The sequence below is a fragment of the Pseudopodoces humilis genome, chromosome 11 (assembly GCF_049639895.1).
Source record: "Pseudopodoces humilis isolate 2021_Gansu_Grassland_sample_001 chromosome 11, ASM4963989v1, whole genome shotgun sequence".
Classification (NCBI taxonomy): Eukaryota; Metazoa; Chordata; class Aves; order Passeriformes; family Paridae; genus Pseudopodoces; species Pseudopodoces humilis.
The window spans coordinates 6,467,596-6,488,849 of record NC_142210.1 but is presented as its reverse complement, the minus strand read 5'-3'; the positions used below and the strand labels follow the sequence as shown (position 1 = coordinate 6,488,849).

General features: G+C 43.5%; 1 protein-coding gene across 10 annotated transcripts in view; it reads right to left on the bottom strand.

Annotated features, from left to right (window-relative positions):
- Positions 1-1,235: 1,235 nt before the first annotated feature.
- The window catches only part of DGKD (diacylglycerol kinase delta), a 60,183-nt gene continuing 40,164 nt past the window's right edge, over positions 1,236-21,254 (bottom strand). For 8 of the 10 annotated variants that reach the window (XM_088060868.1, XM_088060869.1, XM_088060872.1 and 5 more), the window contains 19 exons: positions 20,964-21,048; positions 20,321-20,415; positions 20,133-20,232; positions 19,707-19,980; positions 17,686-17,847; positions 16,826-16,954; positions 15,758-15,854; positions 15,358-15,468; positions 14,543-14,639; positions 13,682-13,789; positions 12,974-13,087; positions 12,548-12,682; positions 9,983-10,134; positions 9,113-9,224; positions 8,854-8,946; positions 8,393-8,512; positions 7,938-8,055; positions 6,556-6,686; positions 1,236-5,437 (listed from right to left, as the gene is read on the bottom strand). In XM_088060868.1, the coding sequence (XP_087916994.1) occupies positions 5,348-5,437; positions 6,556-6,686; positions 7,938-8,055; positions 8,393-8,512; positions 8,854-8,946; positions 9,113-9,224; positions 9,983-10,134; positions 12,548-12,682; positions 12,974-13,087; positions 13,682-13,789; positions 14,543-14,639; positions 15,358-15,468; positions 15,758-15,854; positions 16,826-16,954; positions 17,686-17,847; positions 19,707-19,980; positions 20,133-20,232; positions 20,321-20,415; positions 20,964-21,048 (2,323 nt within the window). In that variant the 3' untranslated portion in view covers positions 1,236-5,347. The remainder of the gene's footprint in view (positions 5,438-6,555; positions 6,687-7,937; positions 8,056-8,392; positions 8,513-8,853; positions 8,947-9,112; positions 9,225-9,982; positions 10,135-12,547; positions 12,683-12,973; positions 13,088-13,681; positions 13,790-14,542; positions 14,640-15,357; positions 15,469-15,757; positions 15,855-16,825; positions 16,955-17,685; positions 17,848-19,706; positions 19,981-20,132; positions 20,233-20,320; positions 20,416-20,963; positions 21,049-21,254) is intronic. The other 2 variants (XM_088060870.1, XM_088060873.1) reach the window with 1 other exon arrangement.

Sequence of the window (21,254 nt, the reverse complement as noted above, 5' to 3'; positions counted from 1 at the left end):
GGCTGCACAGCTATTCGTATTTTTATTTAAACTCATTGGTAGAGATCTCCACAGTACACCTTCCTCCCAATCCATTCCATCCTTCTGAGATCCATTAGGTAGTTAAATCAAACCAAGAGGATGGCAGCCCTGAGAAGGCAGTCTAACATTCAGTAATGACACACTGAGTGGGGCAGTTAGTTTTTTGCAATTATCTTCTGCCACATTATTTAAAAAAAAAAAAAAAAAGACCAAAATTAATTAACCTGTAGCAGAGGAATAAGAATATCATCTTTCTCTGCCGCCACTTTCTTCGCATGTTTTCGGTAGTGCCACGTAAAGCAGAGCCTGACACTCAGGGTCTGATGCAAGCATGAGTAAACACAGTAGTTTTTCTTTTCTCCTTATTCTGGTTCCAGGTAACCAACATTGTAATGCTCAATTTTACCATTTTCATCATGCAAGAATATGTAACTTTAGAATGATATTCCTTTTCCATACACTATTCTTTCCATACTTCTGTTTAATTATCACGTACAAAGATGCTTTTCACACAGAAAATGTTCATGACCATTGTAACTTAATTTCCACCCACTTTGCAACAGTACTGTGGAACTTTACAACCATCCTCTCAGTTTAAATAAATCTGCTGGAAGTTTCCTGTCAGCATCTTATGAACATACCAATCTGTAGAGATGGAAGAGAAAGCTTGTCACAATCCAGTCTATGGACTGCTCATTCAAACACCTCCAAATTTTTTTGTTTCAAGTTTACAGGTTTCATTTATGGCACTCAGTTCCTACATTTCAAAATTCACTTCTCCCACATTTTTGTAAATGCATTTTCACTTACTCCAGACACTGTACATATTGCCTGCAATAAACAGAACACACAGAGGCCCAAATGGAGAACAACTGTTCCCGTCCCATCCTGGCAGTGCATTACCTTGGCCAGGAACAGCCACCTGAGGAGGGGTAACCAACACAGCCCTGCTGAGCCTGACAGAGCCTTCCCATCGAGCTGTGGGTTTGCTGCCAGCAGAGCTTTGATCAGGATGCTCACCAGTAGAAGCACCACATTGAAAACATCTTTTGTTCACTGCAAGACATAGCTAAAAAAAATTAAACTACCTGATGTCTTCTACTCCATGCCAATTAAACTAACAGAAAAATGCTACAAAATTAGTGTACAACACTTATATTTACCCTTTCACTCCTCTCTAAGGAACAGTTCTGAACTTCTGATGCAAGCCAGGATTAAACCATTTAATCACAGCATAGGTTTTTATTAGCTGGTTCCCACCCAATGGGCACAACAGCCCTCTCACAATGAAATCAGCAACAGAGAATCCTTACTGGAAGCTCGGAAACATGTTTACTTTATATACAAGAAAAACATATTTACAACAAGAAAACTATGTACAAAAAAAACCCCAAGAGACACTTCCATGGTAATCACTGTATAAATTAATAAAATAAATAGGAGGGAAGCAGGTCCCATTCTTAAGGCACAAAACCTTCTTCCCAAGACTGTACAGGGATTCACTTGCTTCCTGATGCTTCTGACAGGATCACAGGAATGGTGGGGAGACCCCTGAGGAACAACGGTCGGTGGACAATGATACAGACATACAGTCACTGCTGACACTTGTAGAAAAACATCATTTTTCATCCTTTCCTTTTTTTTTTTTTTACAGTACACACATCTTAAGATACAAAATATGTCTTGTAAACAGTCTGTTTTATAAATCACATCGTTATTATGCACATTTTTAAATAACACTAAAACAATGAACGAAGCTTTCCATATGATTTGGGTGCAGAAGCAGCTGTGGCACTGACCCTGAAGGCCTCGGCAGAGCTGGAGGCTCCCAGATGCCAGGCCAGCACCTGCAGGGACCCGGTGGCACAGCTCCCCTTGGCCACCATTCCAGCTCCTGCCAATGTCCCACAGGCTACAACACAGACGCTACACCAGCCCTCCCAAGGGCAGGGCACTGCCAACAGCCAAACCTCCCTCCAGTCTCCACTGCATGCAATCGCACTTAGCCCCAACCATCATTCCCCAGAATCTGCCATTAAATATCCAGGATGGTGCCAGAATGTGAGAGAACAGACTGAAGCCTCTTCCAAGCAGAAGAAACTGCAGCCACTGCCAGGGGTGAGGGATGAGAACAGAAAGTGCCGCATGGCTTTCATAGGAGTTGCATCTCTTCAGGGACTAAACACCTGTGTGATATGTGACAGTTCTAGCTTCTCTCAGGCTGGTATCCCTGAGACTGCTGGACAGTCTTTTTTTCAAAGCAGCACATTTTTTACCAATAGTCTTTCCTGAGTTTCTCTCCCACAAAAAATTATCACTTGTCAGAAGAGAAACTTAGAATAATGTAGCCAGGAGTTCTACCTGGCTTCTTACTTTGCATATAGTGCTCACTGATGTTCATGACAAACTGTCTTCATCTATTCACAAAAATCCTGACAACAGAAATCTTCACTATTCCCAGTGAGACACACAGAACTACAACCCTTTGGGGGTTTTCAAATCTATACCTTAATAAATATTCAAAGGCACTCAGGTTAAATGAAGATCCTGTTTTCTAGCTCTTAAAAGAAGGCAGAACTCCCTCCCTGCCTCTGATAAGTAACCGACAGGAATATAGTGGCTGTCAACCCTTTGATAAATGTGCATGTGCACAAAAAGGATATAAAGGCATTGACACACACATCATATAAGCAAAAGAAATGAAGATGGGTCTGTGCAGGCCTCATCACTCATGCAGATAGCTAATGGCCATCAGGTCTTGATAGATATGGCATGAATTAAGGAACACACCTGAATGCAAAAACTCTTTGGATTCCTCTGTTGCTCTGGGCAGGAAGAGAGAAGCTGTTTCTATGGAAGCAAGAATTTAATCCCTCAAGGATTATGCAAGGCAAGCACTTATTGTTTATACATTTTTAACCATGAGGCTGCCTGGAGAAAGCTCATAGAACAGTTCCTTCACTACATATAGGAACAAACACAGATCTCACCTCTTCTCCACAGTTACCACCTGCCTCAGCCCCTGCTGCACTCTCCTGGGAAGGCACATGGATGTCCCAACCATGCACAATTCTGGGATAGACAGTGGAATGCACACACTGTGAGGTCACTGCACACCACCACTGAGGATGGCTGCATCCTGGGGCTCTCCCAGGAAGGTTTCTCCTCATTTTCATCCACACACTGCTCTGTGCCTCAACAATCAAGTGGGACAATACAGTATGTTTGCAATTCTTACTTACCTGATGCCTCAGGAATTCAATATAGTTAGAGGGAGTCTTTACTGATAAATAAAAAATACAGCTATGGAAGCAATTGCCAATGTATACATTGGAGAAATACATCCAGGGCAAGGCTGGACATATTTCCTGCTCAGGCCCCGCAGTATTTATACCGTAAGTGTTTCTAGCTGAACCAAGCACTTTCAGTCTTCTTTTACCTTCTCACATGAGCAAACCCTGTCACTCACCAGGCTGAAAGGAGACACATGGGTGAATGTATCTGGTTAGAATGGACAGAGAGAGTCAGAATAACCCTTGATGAAATACTAGGGAATTCAATGGAGTTTTCCCAGCTGAAATGGAATCAGCTCAGAGCCTTCATAAGCTGACAAACCTTTCCATAAAGTAACTTGACTGGTTGTTATTAGACTAGAGAAGTGATATCAATTCAACAAAAATCCTTACAAGTAAAAAAAAAAGAATGATGTCCTCAGCAAATTATCTTCTATGCCACCGTGTATGTGGGCTTTTCTGTTGGCAGCCATAGTCAGCTGCCACTCTGTACTAATTAAAAAAAAAATACACAGAAAATGACAGAGTAATTAAAAATTTCTGCTGTCTCTCAAGTTTTACAGCACTGACTGTTGCTGAATTCCCTTTGCAGTGATAAAGATGGTGATATAACTATCCACGCTAGTCTTGGGCTTTAACAGCCACCTAACTGGGGTTAGCCATCTAGAAACTGATTCAGATGCACTACTTTTTCCAGCTCCACTGTTGCTGGTACCAAAGACAATTTATCAACATATTCCAGTTTTCATTATGATGCTTGTTTGCTTGGTAACAATCCTCTCGGTGCTCTTACAGGAGCCCCAGTGTTTGACAGCATAAGGAATCTCTCCCTTAGGGGTACAGCCCAGGAGAACTGAGCTACTCTAATCTTTTGTATCACCCTGGAGTGAAGGAGCAAGGCAGCAAGAAAGAGAAGCAAGGTGGAAAAGCTACTAAAACCAAGACACGTGAATAGATACAAGTACTAGACTTAAATCACACATTCTGTGACAGAAATAGTTTTCTGCACTGCAAGCTGAAGTAAAGAAACAGCTCTGGTGTTTGTGGCCACAGAAGTGGCACTAAGTGGCAGGAAGCTACATCTGGCCATTACCAGTCATGCTGCTCCCTACCCCAAGATGAAGCAATTTGTCCTATATCTCCCTTCTTGTGCAGCCCAAACAGCTCATTAGCTTTCCTCTCCCTTTTATCTGGTCTTCCAAACATGAATTCAGAAGAAGGAATGTCAGAGCTGATCTCCTGTAGCCATCTGGCTCTCCAGAATTTTCTTTTCTTACTACCAGGAATTTCTGAACAATTGTCTATGATGACTCAGCACCACATTTTTTTGTGAAAACCTAAAGGTTGCACTACTACCCCTGGCTGGAAGAGGAGAGCACGCCCAGCAGAAGGCCCCACCAGTTGTTCCAAACCCTGTTTGAAGTGCATGAACTGTTTGTTGCAAAAGCATGAGTGAATGAGAATAAATGGATGTTCATCAGAAGAGGTCTGAACTGGCTTTGAATTTCAGATGCAAATTGCACACAACTACAGATGCATTAAAAAGGGATTAGTAAGATGCAAGGAGAGGCTTTATCCCACTCAAATATGCTAAATACAAATGTGACATACAGCTGAGCAGGGAAGTTTTGGGTCTGAAAAGACTGTCAGATACTTCTGAACTAAGACTGGCCAATACATCTTTTGCCCTGAATTATTCTACTGTGATGAAGATATCCAGTAAATGTATCTGTGTTGCAGTTCTCAGGAGTCCTGCACTGTCCCTGGAACCAGAACTTCCCACGACACAGGACATGGCTCTTCAAACAGCAAGTGAGTTCTCTCCAGGAGGCTCTGCCAACTGCAGAGGAAACACCTCTCCACTGGATGCAGCCATACCCCACAGGAAAAATGTAGCACCATGCTTGGTTGATATGAGCTCTGAACAGCTAAAATTTGGCTGTTCAGCAGAGATAGTTGTGAGCACATCTGCTTTGTGAGGTGACTGCTGTGCAGTTAGGGAGAATGGTAGACACAGGCAGTGAAAACAGAGGCTAAGCCTCGCTGGCAGGAGTATTCCGGCTCAGCTCCTTGATCCCGTGCAGTATCCTCTTCATGTGACCCACTTTGGTCACACCCAGGTCCTGGAAGAAAAAGCAAAACCTTACATTAAAGAGAAAGGCAGAGGGAAACTCCAGGTAGCCAAGCAACAGTTACAAACTAGTCAGCCAGTTACAAAGAGAGGAGGAAACCAACCAGAAAAATTCCAAACCTGAGGGTTATATACAGAGCCTCAAACCACATGTCAAAAAGCTACTAAGGAATGCAGAGGGGGCACAGAGCAATGCAGAGAAACAACTGTGGACTTAGCCAGAAACACAAGTTGTTTTGGCTGTCAAAGTCTGTGAGAACAGAAAGAGCACACAGACATCAAGGACCTATGCAAGTAGCCAAAACATGCAGGAAGAACTAACCAGTCACATCTGATAGCTGGATACCATGCAAAAAACACGGGCTGTAGGTGGATGACATGCAGAGGGGTCAGCTACACAGGTTACAGCAATCCTCACCATGGGAAGATGGTCAAAATGATAAATAAAGAGAATCAAGGCGCATTGAACAAATGCCACACACTACTTTAAAAAAAACTAGTGTTTTCCTGCTCTATGCAAGTCACCAGAATGATGACACAAGTCTCTTGCACATGCAAAGAACTACCACTTTCAATTTCTCTCAGTAGAAACAATGTCTCCTGGTGAGGAGATGAAAAGTTGTGCAATGCAGTTGTTAAGCCCTCTTAAAAAAATTCTCTCCATCCATACACCTCATCAAACTGCACAATCACTTTTTCTTGTAACAAAGAAGTGATGATCTATTTGTCCAGTCACTGCAGGGTAAGAACCAAATCTTCCCAATTACAGCACCTTCTGCAAAGATGGTACAGTAGCTGAGAAAAACTTCCATCATTAAAATCAGAGAGTCTCAAGAACACTATTGGCAATCTGTGTGCTGGACTGTATCAGATCTCCAGGAAGCTGTGGCAGAACTGGACAGTTGGTCCCTCAACCACCTCTTCTACCCCCTGGCTATTAAAAACCAGGTGACCCAAAACGGTGAGAAAATAAAATGAGGCTGTAGTGAATCTGTTCATCTTGCCAAGGCACCTGGAATGAACAGCGGGCAGACCACTTCCAAGCACATTCAGCACAGAAGGTCATGCAGATGCAGCTGGCTATTTCTCATGACCCGACCGTGAAAGTACCTTGAGGTCCCTCCGTTCAAGGTGCAGGAGCTCAGAGCCCCGGACGTCATGCCGGATGAAGATATCCTTATACTCACAAAGACTGAGGTGCTCAAGCCATGCCGCAACCTCCTCCGTTCCCCAGAGGTGAACTGTCAGAGATGGAAAAGCAGGAGTACATTGAGTACCCAGAATCCCAGGAGACAGGGAGAGATGAGGACACCACAGCACTCAGTGCCAGAGGAGGAGGGCAAACAGGACCACAGTCTTTAACTAAGGAGAGGGCAGCACAACCTTCAATCTCAAATGAAAGAGGTAGGGCAAAAAAAGGTAAGAGATGTTCTCTTAAGAAGAGGCCTGCTGCAGTACAGCCAGGAGGAAGTGCATATTTGTTTTGATGGGATGGGATATCTTTTGATGGGGATAACTTTTTTCATGTTTACCCCCATGTTTAAGAAGAGCAAATTCATTGTGTAAATTCTGTGTACAAAACAACAGATTCATAAAATATGTGATTGAAAACAACAGCACAGATTAGTTTGCACACTATTACGTACAACCACTTGTGCTCAGTAAACAAAATGGTAACCTCTCTCGCCCTAGTTTGAGGGAGAGAGGAAGAATTTAGACTTCCACCTTTTTGCACAGTCTCTCAATAAGAGAATAATAAAATTTCCCAGTTTTGGGAGGCAGTGAATGAACACCAGTCTGTCAGACAGGAGACTACACCCACAACTCCATGGCAGAGGACAGGACCCAAGAGCCAACAGAACAGGTCATACTTCTGAATTTTGGAAGAAAGCCTTCATAAGGAGAGCATAAACCAAAAATCAACTAGATCAATTTAGAGAGAAAGTGTCTTGAATGGCAATTTGTTGATTCATGGCCAGTTTTTATCTACTGACCAACAGGATTAAAAGTCAGGGAACACCTGTGGTGATGCTGATCCCCAGCCAATTAGACATGAAACTTGATTAAAGCCTGAAGGTGAATCCATGAGAAAAATATCATTTGCTGTATCATAGAAAACAAGCAGTGAAAAGACGAGTTACGCAGACTTGGGCCCCACAGTCATTTTTATAGTTAAAATGCCAAAATCCTCAAATTCACTTCCATAAGCACCCTCTGAAATATCCCTGAAAATCTGTACAATGCAGGGGAGAATTCTTCAGAGAGTACCTCCTGTTCCTGCTCAGGAATATTTTCATGGTACAGGGGGACCATGACTGAGAAGGGAGCAATAAGCTATTCTGCCACATGAAAAAGATTGACTAGACCTGCAAGAAGAGGCAGATGCAGGTTAAACAGAAGGAGAGGATGTGTGAGGAAACAGACCAAGAACAGGTAGTGGTGTGACCGCACTGATGTGACAAAAAGACACAGTGAATGAGCAGACTTGGTACCCGGCAATCCCATGCTACTGTGAGTCTCCTTATTTTTGTTGTTCTTCTCCTTTTTAAACTTGGTCACCAGGCGGAATTTGCCACTGCGGCTGCGTTTAGAATAATCCAGCATCTGGTTCTGCAAGAACAGAAAGGGAAAATTATGCACACACTCAAACTGATTGCAATGGACTAAGAGCAGCAAGCACTGTCAAGCTCAGCTCCATAATCTTGTTAAGAAAAAAAAAAAAATCCTAAACTCACTCTGATCAAGACAGAAAATGAAGCAGAGAAAGCTGATCCCATGTTAGGCAAGGGATCTTAGTAGGAAATTGCTCTCTTTAGCCCTAGGGAGTCAAGTTTCTTTCTTAATAATCTTTTCTCACATCGGTCCTATACTAACAGGAAGTCAAATACACAGAGCAAACTAGGGAAAAGGAGAACAACTAGGAAAAAATAGCCTTGATCCTCCTCACCTCCTCATCACAGGGCTCCATAAGCTGCCACAGCCAAGGGATGTCTGCCAGTTTCCTCAGCTGGAGGTCCATGTCTGCCAGGGCTGCCTGGAGCTGCTCCTTCTGCGGAGGCTCTAATTGCTGGATCAGGAATAGAAGGAAGGCAGAGTTAAAAGCCTCATGGCAGAACACACAGCCAGGCCCTTGCCTTGAAATTCATAGCTAACAAAGCAGTTCCTCCTTTTGAAAGGAAGTGCAGACCAGGTACTCTGCCCAGACCAAGTTAACAATTCTTGTATCTTCTGAGCTCCAAGCTCCACAGCACACCCATGTAGCAAAATTTTCTGTAGCAAATGATTCCTGGATGAAAACATCTAAACTGACTTACAGAGTACAAGACCAGTAAAACGTTAGGCCAAGGCAATAGAAGGAGAGGGGAGGAAGTGAGAGGCTGCTTTTTCCTCCTGCTTTGTGCTCCTTACCAGTGCCATCTTGCCTGCCAACAGCAGCTCTGTCTCATTGTGCAGGGCTTTGACATTATTCACCATCTCTACAACAAGGCTGCAGTTCAGACCCTGCAGGGAAGCAATTCATGCACAGGTTAAGCTTGGAAGTGCAGAGGTCTGAGCAGTCAAAAGAAAGAAGTCTCAGGCTAGCAAGGCCTACTTTTGGTCAATCAGAATGGAAAACCAAGAGCTCTGGAGCAAGGACAAAATGGGAGATGCCAAGTGAGTGCAGTACCTCTGTAGACTTGGATTTAGCGTAGACTTTGTCCATAGACTTGGAGCTGGCATTGACAGCATGGGCAAGCTCCTGTTCCATGTCCTGACAGGACTGTGCTATTTCCCGAATGCTAAAGAGAGAATTACACATTGCATCAGCATACATATGCTCAAAGCAGGAGATATCTCCTGTCTGTTTATCTCATTTTAACACCCATCCAAGTGATTTGTTTGGATCATGGCAGGGGCACAGCCTCTGGCAAAGCAGGGCAATTCTCCTGCCACACTGAGCATGAGCATTTCCAGGCAAAGAAATGCAGCTCTCACAGGCACATGGTCAATTCTGCACACAAAGTGGGATCAGTGTGAAATACAATCCAGACATTTTAGTATGACCAGAGTGATGTGAAAGGCAGCTGCACTTACAGCAACCTTCTCTAACGATTCTGGGAACTTTCTCTCAGAAGCCCAAAGGAATGCCTGACTATGATGAGTAGGCAAGCATACATTCCAGGCATCGTACAAAAATTTCTCCTAGGCATCAGGGTTATAAGAACCCAGGTTTTCATCTGAGCTCTTCCAGAGGCTTTTGTTTCCTTTCTGAAAAAAATACTTTATATTCAAAGAAAACAGGTTCCTTCAGGATTAAGTGATCCATATTAGCTCATGAAAGCAACATTTTTTTTAAAAAAAATGGTTGAAGAAAGCTTATTCAGCTTCAGTCTTTGTTTATCTGGGACACTGAACAATGAATAACGCTAGTCCCAGTGACATGGGCCAGCAATGCAGCGGGTAAGACTGAACAGGAACATCTCCAGAAACAGGAAGCAGGACAAGAACTTCAGGCCCTAAAGAAGGCTCTATTCACCAAAAGCAAGTTGAGTCACACCTGTGGATCAGAGCACCTGCAGCTTGACCAAACTGGATGATCTGGGTGGATTCTTCTTCAGACATGATCTCTGGTTGCAGAGAGAAAGAGGAGGGTCGTGACAACTCACACTTCTGTTTGTCCTCCCAAGACTTCAGGGTGCTCTCAAACGCCTAAAAATATAGCAAGCAAAATGTAAGGTACCTTGTAAAGCTCCTATAAAAATCAGTGACTGTGCCTATGCCTGTAAAACATGTAGATCTGGTACAGGCACTTTTCACTGCAGGGCCCAGTAGTTAAGTCGCTTGTAACTTTGCTAACTAGCTGCCTGGGATGAAGTTTTCCATGCCACATGCTTGCCTTGGCTGAATTTCTGCTTAAGCATAGTTTTAGTCAAAATTACTGGGCCAGTTCTGAGGGCCAGACTAACAAAATCCAACAATTCCCTACTGGTAGCAGCCTTTTCTTTGAACAGCTACATCACCTTTACACCTCAGTATTACTGTGACACTCCAGAGCTTGAAAATAAAAATGTTCAAGACTCCTCCTTATCTGGAGGTAAAACTGAGCTTCCTTAGGAACTGGTGAGCCAAGCAGCTGAACTCAGAGCTAACACCTGCCCTATCTGCAACCATACTGATATTTCTGTGGGCAGCAGCTAGTGGTGTGGGAAGAAATAAAAGAGATTCAGTGTAGAAGGATCAATATTGAATATGGTGAGAATGCAAATTGTGGAGCCTTGTGGTAAAGTACTCCCTTCCCCTACTGCCCCTGATACCAGAAAATCGGGCTCTCTCAGCTCAGTGCAAGCTACCTGCTGATTTCACCCTTGCTTATGACTCTTCAGTATGAGGCCAAAAAAGGGAATTTGAGCTTTTCCATCCTCAGCGTCGGAAATTATATATCCCAAATTACATTTGAACAACGCTACCAAAGGTACAGAGTCACATGCATGAAGGGAGGACCTGAATAGGAAGGTTTGCTCTGTGAAAGAAGGGGCACGCAATGACCTTTAAAAGGACAGCAGGAAAAACAAAGATAAGTTGAGACAAAGTTGAGTGTGCAATTGCAAAACTGGAACCTCTTTCTCAGCAGAAATTCCATGACTGCTAAACCAGGTTGGTAGGCAATTAGGAATGGGCTAGTACAATCATAGCTATGGCTTCTGATGGCCCAACACATAGCATACTAACAAGGGACTACTTTGTCCTTTCTATCTCTCGTGCTTCACATCACCTTCCCCACCATGCCCACACATAGGTTGCCTCTCCTTTTTTTATCTCCCTTTACCTTTACGGCAGCAATCCTGTTCTCTCTTGCTCTCTGTGCTATCTCCTTCAGTCACTCTCCCTCCAAGTGTCAGCGTGATGCTGCAGAAGCTCTCTTACCCTTCACAAAAGATTGTGTGCACTATTCCTGTCTCCTCTCCACAACATTCACATCAGAACTGACAGGAAAACTCTTTGAACTCAAAAGAGAATAGATTCAGCTAGATGCAAGGAAGGATTTAATATGATGAGGGGGATGAAACACTGGCACAGGTTGCCCAGAGAAGTGGTGGATGCTCCATCTCTGGCAACATTTAGACCACAGGCTGGATGGGGCTTTAAGCAACCTGGTGTAGTGGAAGGTGTCCCTCCCCAAGGTGGGGCTTGCGCTAGATGACCCTTAAAGTCCCTTCCAACCCAAACCATTCTGTGGTTCTATGATCAACACCCACTGCTCTCCCAGTTAAGAGATCTCCAGTGCCCCATCCTACCATGACAGGGGGTTTGTATGCCCATCTTTGCTTCCTTTTCATACTGTCACCTTTGTAACTCCCTGCCAGGCAATGTGCCTCAGGCCTGTATCACGCTGCTTTCCCTTTTTCCCTTTGTCATACTCCTTACTGTGATTCAGTAGGTGAGTCCTTTGCAGAGGACTTTGATTTGCTCTGGAAGTTGGGTAAAGGGGTGTTACGCTGGAAAGTATCAAGAGCTGCTATCAAACGAACTGCTTACACATGGACAGTCACAGAGTTGGGAGGACTCAAAGACTGTCTGTGCCACAGTAGGGCCTTTATCTTTCCTTCGTCTGACCACTGCTCAATCATACAGCAAAAGAGCAAGGAGGCTTCCTTATCTGCTGGTACTCATCAGATATATTTGAAAATTGTGTGATGAGACCGACACACACTTCTAAACAAGTTGTAAGATGCTGTTTTACATGGTCAATGAGGTATAAGTCACATACTGAACAATAATGAGAAATTAAAACATTGACCGTCTGAATCTAGACAATCCACAGCACTTGGCGAGGCAGGAGTCCTGTGGAAAAAACGGCATGCAAGCGTGTTAAGAAACACTGACACAAAGCACATAGAAAAGGAAGTAAAATAAGCTTGCATAAACAATCTTATTTATGCCATTTCCCAAGTGGTGAATGCAAGTTTAATCACATTCTTTCCCAAAAGGTTTATGGTGTGTAATAAAATATGCTTCTTGCATTCACAAAGATAATGTTCACATGTGGCCCTTGCCATGTCCTCCAGAAATATGTGACATTGAAACATGTGTGTACTACACAGGGAATTCAGGATGCTCTTACCCTGTCTCGGGTGAGGGTCTGTGCCCTGTTCTTATGAACAATCCAAATGTAACCTGGAGGCTGGATCCAGGCTTCTCCATCCACTTGCACAGGAACTCCCTCTTCTCCAAGGATTGCTATCTTTACTGTCCGGCACTGCAAAGAGTGACTGGGTCAGAAAAGCTCTAAAATGTTGATTTTCTAAAAGCATAAGCCATTCTCTGTTTTTCCAAAATCCAGGTGCTGTAGCTTTGGTGCTACTTGCACTCACACACTAGCAAGTGAATGCTAGCAAACAACTCCATACTAAAATTGCCTCTGAGCATGTCCATTTCCAGCCCTGGTAGATGCTCTTTCCATGGACCAGAGAGAGCAGAAAGAAAGGCTTTAAAAAGTCATCAGATGGAGAGGAAGCATGCAGGAAGAGTTCACAAAAGCAACTGATACCTGTGCAATCCGGTGATGCTGTAGGTTTATCACACGTGACACTGCCATCTGCATGCTACCAAACACGGCCACCACTTCCAAAATCTTGTCATCAAAGGAAGGGGCTGTAAATGTCTGCCACATACAAGGGAGAGAGAATTCAGCTGAGGCACAGCTCTGTTGAAGAGGTTTCCCTTACCCCTATTGGTGCCGACCTGGGGGCTGGCTTTCAATTGTGCTCTTTAATCTGTATAAAATTAACAACAAGGCTAGAAGGTGAAGACCTGGAATGAGCTAGGACGTAGAAAAAGGAGGCTTCCTGTGGCTAAAGTATAATGCAGACATGAAGGCTGTAGGCCACAAGGTGATACTTAATTATACTTCTGAGAGTAGGCACTCCATTTCCAAAAAGTACAATGTTTCTGAGTGAATTTAGCTACCTTTTCCCTAAAGGGGCTTTACTTCTCGTTACTTCTCTGTGGGGACAAGGAAAACCTAAAGAACTTCCTACAGGTCCAAATGCTCTGGTGATGTTTTTTCTGAATCATTGCACACTGCCACGGTATGAAAGCTGCTCAAGGTTGGATTTCAGTATCTCAGCCACTTCCAACAGAAAGTGCATGCAGACAGGCTCCCTTTCTCTTCTTCCAAGCACTATTTTCAGAGGCTGTGGCCTCAAAAGCAACAGTAAGTAGAAACATTTCCTGTATGGTCTTGGATAATACTCACATCATCTTCCTTGGTTCCCCCCCAGAAGTTGGTGCCTCCTGCATAGCTGGGAATGTTGAGTACAGCAATCCCCTGGAGACTGGGCAGAGGGATTGGCCTCCCATCGCACTGCACAGAAATGAAGGCAACACTACTCTCAGCTCAGCAGGAGAGAGACCCTCCTGCCAGAGCACATGCTCTGTGAACAGAAAACAGCCAGCACCATCTTAGTAATACATTAATTCAGGTTTCTTCCTGTTCATTTTTGGCCTAGAAGAGTAGAAGGTGTCCATTCAAGCCTCATGAGCCACACATCTTCTGGCAGACATAGATTTTAAAGAGACACTCTTGCTTCTTTTCCTCTAACAGGAACAGGGCACATGAGAGGCTTGGCAAAGCCTCTTGATTTATTTCTCAAGAAAGTGGAATAAAACTCCTAAAACATCAATGTGATGAGGGTCTTCTTCTGCAAGTTACCTTTTATGGTGTTCATGACCTATACAAAACTATTTCTTTTCCAGTTGGGTGCATATCACAGCACAGTTAAATTCCACCATCTAAAATGATGTGTTCGTGTGAGATACCACAGAGAACATAACGATCTTATCCATACTGAACACTGCATTAGGAACATTGCATTAGGAACAGCAAATACCTTCCAGCAGGATTATACTTCTTCCCTTATGGGCTGAGAATACAAGTTATGCCCCAGAACCAAGAAAAGCAACTTTTAGTTAGCTCAGGGTGCCATATAGCCAAGTACATTGTTTCAGGCAGGCAAATGTCACCAAGTCAAATCACCATGACAAAAATCACAGTGCCTGAATGAGATGGAATTAGACATCCCAGTCTCAGGAACAGAAGAAGATGCTAATTCCTCACCTCCAGCAAGACCTTCTGCTCCAGGTTTTTATATGTTCTGTGCAGCAGCTCCTTGGTCCCCAATACTCCATACCACATCATGTTCTTAGTACGACTTCTAATGGGGAAAACAAAGAGAAAATTCATCACAGACATTAACCCTTTCACTAAGAAGGAATAAAAACTTCACACTGAAATGGTACCTGCTACATCCTAAACCACAAAGGTGTTTTGCTTCCTAAAGGGTCAATTGCTCCTAGTGGTCACTGTCCTAGGACACTACTTCCCTTTAAATAAATGTCATGAAGGAATCAAGCATGAGTAACAGACACTACCAGAAACACGCACAGACTGCCCTGGCACAGAACTTGTCCATCTCATACACCAGGATGTCAACAGTGCTCAGCAGTATTAGCTCATATACAGCAAATGTAGCCAATCCCAGGCTACACAAAGCATCCTGTAGTTGCTCAAGTATTCAAAATGCCAAACCTGTGGTTTATACTGAGTCAGGATCAACACCAAAACCAGCCTCTGCCACATTTAGAATTGCATGTACTTCTCTCATAGCTAAATAGCAAGGCCAGGAGAAAAATCTGTGTGTGAGATGACGTAAATAGAACCAATGTGCCAAATCTGCACCAATGTAGCAACTTAAATACCTTATAGCACAATGAATCAGTAATAAATCAGTAACTTATCTCTTCCATCATGATTTCAAGCCTTGAAGGAGCATTATGTAGACAATACAAATAATGCTAAATAGGTGTATTTAGCACATTGTACACAATCATCTTCAAAACCACACAGAAGCATGAAGAAGCATGAATGATCACCTGCATTTCTCTGGGTGCTCATCACGTTTGTTGTTGAAGTCCAAAGAAATCTTTGCATCCAGTCCAATTCCAAAGTAATTATTCATGACACATTTCTCTGTGTAACATTCACTGCCAAACAGAAGAACAAAACTTCCACTCATAAGTCTCGGTACCATTTGCTGCGTATCTCACACAGAATCAGTTAGATTGGAAAAGACTAAGCCCAACTGTGTCAGATGTGTCACTGCATGTGTAATTCCATAAACTGATCCTTAAACCCTAGAATCCAGCATATAGATCCATTTATGTAACTCCAGGCTGCTGCAGTCCATTACTTTGGTCCATAACCTAATCCCCCTCTGCTGAGGTTTGTTTGCAAATGCCCACTCCCTCCCTTCAAGCTCCTGAGCATACTCACAGATTTTCAGGCTCAGAGTTAAAGGGATCAGCATGGATCAACAATCGGCTGATGACAGAGCTCCCAGGCAAAGAACCTGACATGCCAGCCCGGATATCTGGAGCAAAATTGACCATGGAAAAGAGCATGAGACTAATAATAAGCAGAAAACAGGTAACTTCAATCCCAAAGACAAGATAACAAGAGTTGATACATTTTTCCCTGTCATTCATGAAGAAAGAAAACAGCATTAGTGCTTTCTTTCACTCCAGAGGTCAGTTCTTTTGACAGGGAGAAGGGTTTCTGGGACTGCCTGCAGGGTTTCTGACTGACAGTGTACTGCCTAAGGCTAGCAGCAAAGTTGTACAGAAACATGGAAAAGGAAAATAGGAGTGTACTCTCTGCAGCAGCTTTTTTGTTTCAAGGTGAGACATGTAATATTCCTGATACAGTGAATAGAGAAAAGGAAAAGGAGCAGGACTGAAGCTATAATCCAAGTTGTTCAAGAATTACTGCCTCCTGCTTCTTAAATTATTAACTGGTGACCCACAAATAATAGGTTTGACAGAGAGAAAGGAAATTACTTGCTTCCAGAAGGAGCAATTTCAACAAGTAATTTGGGCAAAGAGATGGAAAGATGCTTTCTTTCACAGTGATGGGAAGAAGTTGCTGCACATCATGAAGGAGGTGGAATTCTGCTGGGTCTGTGTGCTTCCAGTCACTTTAGCCTTGATATAAAAGAACTGCTGCTCCCAACCTATGGCTGCCATTCTTCACAAACCTTTCTCAACAGCATCATCTCTCTCTTCTCATAGTTACTTTGAGGTAAGTATCTCCTTGCAATTGGTATCTAAATTCTGCCACTTCACGGCATTAATAAAAACCTGTGTCTTAGCTACAAACTGGAAACTACTACAGCTCATTCTAAGCCTCCACTTGCAGTTATCCACGAAGGGATTTCTCTCATGGTTGACCCTGCACATCTGGCAGGACAATCTCATGTTTTCACATGGGGACTGCAGCCTGTGCTGCAGTCACCCATGCTCCAATTGGCTGCCTCAGTGGGAAGTGGTGGGTGTTAACACTTACTTGGGTAGAGGATTTTTGTGTTCAGCATTGGCAAGTTGTCGCGGCTTCCTGTCTGGGGAGGAAGGGATGCAGAGCTGCCCAGTGACAAACTTCCTTTGTTTATTAGTCTTTCGCAAGGAGACTTGGAGGCTGTAAAGCAAAACACAAACTTGGATATTGACAAACATAGTGCTGTGATTCAGACCAGCACAGGCCAAACAGCAAGACTGGGTTAGGAATCACTCAACAGCAAAACACTTGAGCTCCTATAAAACAAAAAATTGACAGAATCAGTCATTAAGAGACAGAGATGTCACATACATGCTGCTGGAAAACCCAACAGATTGGAAGTACAAAATGCCACAAGAAAAATATTAGAAATAGAGATGAGAAAAAGCTGGTGCCAGCAGCACAACAGACAGGGTATTTGGCTCCAAATCAATACTTGGGGAAATTCCAAATGTATCTGCAGTGATCAGAGATCTCTAACAAATTACTTGTATAACACAGTTATTAAATCAAACCGGCTGCTGTTCGCTGTCATCTACAAAGGATGACGCGAAAAGTGCTCAGAACTGTCGTTGTCCAAGCACTGAAAGCCAAGGGAACCCAGATTACTAGATAAGGGGCAAGAAAATTTCTGAATCTTAGACTTCATATATTAAGATCATGGACCAGCCATGAGAGATGTAGCAAAAAATGGGATGTATAAGGCACAGGCTAGAACACAGAAATGTGCAAGGCCTGAAGAGCAATCATGCAAAAATTTGAGAAGAACAGAACACAGAAATGAATACACATTACACTTTCTTCCCTTTTTACAACTAACAGAATTGTAATCTACAGGCAAGAAATGCATGGTGGCAGCTCCAGAGCAGTACCTTTCCTCTGGCTCCTCCCCTTGGACACACCATAGCTGCTGCTGTGTGATGACTGCATGGAAATCTTATCCTCATTCCTCAGCTCCTTGCCCTCCTCAGAGGCTGAGAGACTAAGGAGGAAGCCCTCCTGCTCCTGGGTCTGGGCATTCTGCTCATCTACAGCTGTATGAAGAGATAAAGTAGGTGAGTGCCTCACAGCTCTTCTGGCAAGGAATACCTCCCACTCATGTAAATAACAACAGGATGGGACTCTAAATGTCCCGATTCCTTAAAGGAAAGAACATGAATAACACAAAGCTTTCCTTTATCATTTATCTCAGCTCTGCTCTGGAGAGCTTTTGGAACCAGGTTGGCTTAGCCTCCTTGTTCACTTTGCTGAGCTCTTTAGCAGTGGGGCTCTAAATAGAAGTGTCTATTTTTAATTCCACAGGTACTCAGGCATCCTGAGATGTAAACTGTGCTAGAGGTGATGGGCTTCCATTTATTTGCACTTAGATGTTGCCAGCAATTCTAACCAGACAGACATGAAATGATCAATGAATTTCCTGTTTGTTTAATCTGCAGTGGTGCAATAACATAAGGCACTTGAAAAGGGAACTTAGAACACATGTAATCAAAAAGGAAGAAAATAGCAGTCAGTAAAAACCAATACAATCAATGCAATCGGATTGCAACTTTGGAAGAAAAACAGTTTGGAAAAGTTGAACAAACACATCTGAAATGTAACTGAAGTTTGCTCGAGAGCTGGTAAGATTTAAGTGCTAGCATGCTGCCTAAAGAAATCAAAATTTCCTTTGCATGCAATCAACAGGTCTTTTCCTCCCCAGCATCCCCTGTCAGGGCACGACTCTGAATGCTCTCAGCTGCTCTACCAGCTCACTGCCTGCACATCTCACACCCTTCTTTCAGTCTCTTCCTCTCTCTTGTGCTGACTCTGTAGTTCATCAGAACTGCCCATGAAGCAATCCAACCCACTTGCACAGCAGAAACAGGAACACTCCTGGATGGAATAAGCAAATTTCTTGGGCTCCAAAAGAACTTCACAAACATTCAACTGGCCTAAGGTAATGTATTTGTTTTGGTTTAGGGTAAATTTGGGAGAGAACTTTGCAGCAGCAAAGTGAGGGAGCAGTGAGGTCAAGGCCTCCTACTTCACCAGAAGAAGGCTGTTTGCTTCACTTCCACTATTCACCTTCAGCAAATATTGTATACAGTGCTGGAAATCCAAGCAACATTGCAATGATTTGTAACTTACTACACAGCTGTTCAGAGTGCACACCTGGGTGTGCATAGATGCTACATTTGTAACTTCAATGCTTTTATCTCCAGTAACAATCTGTTAAGTACTTCCTTTGGTCTCAGTTAACCCCCAGCTTTAGGAGTAACTTGCCTTTAAAAGGAAAAGAACCTTGGAGCATTGGGATGTGTGTCTGGAGAGAGACAAGGGTCAAGACATGGAGAAGACGGTCACCTGCCTAAGATGTTAACATCAGAACAGAACTGACTTGCATTAAAGGGCAGTATTATGAATTTTTCCCAAGGACAAAGCTCATTTAAGAAGTTCCTGCCTACTTCTGCAGCTGTACCACAGCAATGTTTTGCTGGGCTCTGCTATAAAGAGATTGAAACAATTAAAGTTAAAATATTTAAAATCCCTTCCTCCCAAGTATTTTCAGATCTGTTTTACAGCAAGGCCACACAGAGAGCTGCACTGACACAATTGCGGTATGGGTGGGGACAGACAGGAAATGCAAATTAACAGTGTGGGAGGGTAGGAACTTCCTAAACCAGTCCGCTGGAAGAAAACACACCTTGAACTTCAGACTCATTTATCAAGAAATGTTCCCAAAAGGGGAGCTTGGCAGAGATGACACTGAAACTAAATGACCAGGCTTACTGAATAGTTTCTCTAGTTCAGGAAAGCTGTTTTCAATAAAGAAGCCTACTGCCCCCAAAATAAAGGAAATTTACAGTTCTTAAGAGGCTGTAGGAAGTGACAAGCAGGGCTCCTGATGGGTTACCTTTCTCTGCATGCTCTATTATCTGGCGAATGGCTTTTTTCAAGCTGTTGGCTCTCAGCATGAGCTGCTCTCGGGGACGGAATATCTGGGGCCGTGCAGTGCATGCTGAGCCCACCGAGAGCTCACTCGAAGAGTCACCAGCACTGCCCGACCCATCCCCGTCCTCTGTCTCCTCTGCAATGGTGGGAGGAGGGTTGGGCAGAGAGGAAGACGCTTGAGCTTCATCATTCAGTGTCTTCAGCAATGAGTCCAGCTTCTCCTTCAGGACAGAGCACTACATAAAGAAGAACGACATTTGAGTAGAACTAACAGTTGCCTGGGTAGCTCATTGTTTTAGTGTTAACTGAATTGCTGCCATCCCAGTTGTCTGAAAACAGAGCAGTTTTACACTTCAGAAGTAGAAACCCAAACCTTTTCAAATTTTACCTTCCTGGCCATGACCTCTGACTCCTCTGAGCTTTCTGTTGCCTTCTCATAGGCTTTCCCTACTCGAGCCACAAAATCCTTCACTGTCTCACAAAGCACCCTAGACAAAGGAGGAAAACAAAATCACACAAGGATTATCACAGGATTTTCACAGTGCAATTTGGAGTAGTTGTCGTCTAAGTACTCACTTGGCTGAGGAGATGACCACTGAATGTTGATCAGAAGTCAAAATTTTGGACAAATGAGCAGCCACAGAATCTTCATAGCAGAGAATCTTCTGCACCTGTTGACAGTCAGAAAGAAGCCACTGGGGTGCTGCTTCCCAGCCCTACAACATTTGTTGTGAAATCCTGGCTCCTCTGAGGGTACCTATCACTCCACAGATTCTTTTTGCCCTGAAAAAGTTCCACAGTCCAGGGCTCTGTTACTTACTGAAGACCTGGATCTGATGAGGAAGCTAATTCTGAACCTACAAATCATCAGCAATTCAGTTCTTAAGAGTCTCCGATCAACTGCAAAGCTAAAAGCACTGGGGCTTTTCGTGACTGCTATGCAGCTTGACACTATTTCAACAGCTTGATGTTATGAAGCAAATAAAAGGCAGTAATTTCCTTTCTCTTCCATTCCAAAGTATCTTCTCCTCATCCCTCATTATAGTTGTCGACTCTGGTAACCCAACCTCCATCTTTCTCCATAATATTTCACTGACTTAAAGCCCCAGATCTTAGCAGCTCTGGCTCAGCTCTGCTCCACTGGAGCTCCACCACAGCCTCCTATCTTGTGTGCTCCAAGGCTGGTGCTCCAGTCCCCTGCCCCTCTCCTGAAAGGTACCTCTGAATTCTCACTGCAGTCTTCAGTGACTGTGGAAGTGGAGGCCTGGCGAGGGAGTTTGGTTTCATATACCATGATGCTCCACCTGTTGAAAATCATACTTGTCACTACAATGCAGATGGTTTCTTCTGTTATCCAAACATACCAGGTTAGAACCTCAAAGCAGAACAAACCACACGTGGGGGAGCCACCAATGATACAAAGAAGCCACAGAGTGACAATGGAAATACAGAAGGGCTTAAACGGGGAAGGAAGTATGACACTATGAACAAGTATTCTACAGCACAGGGA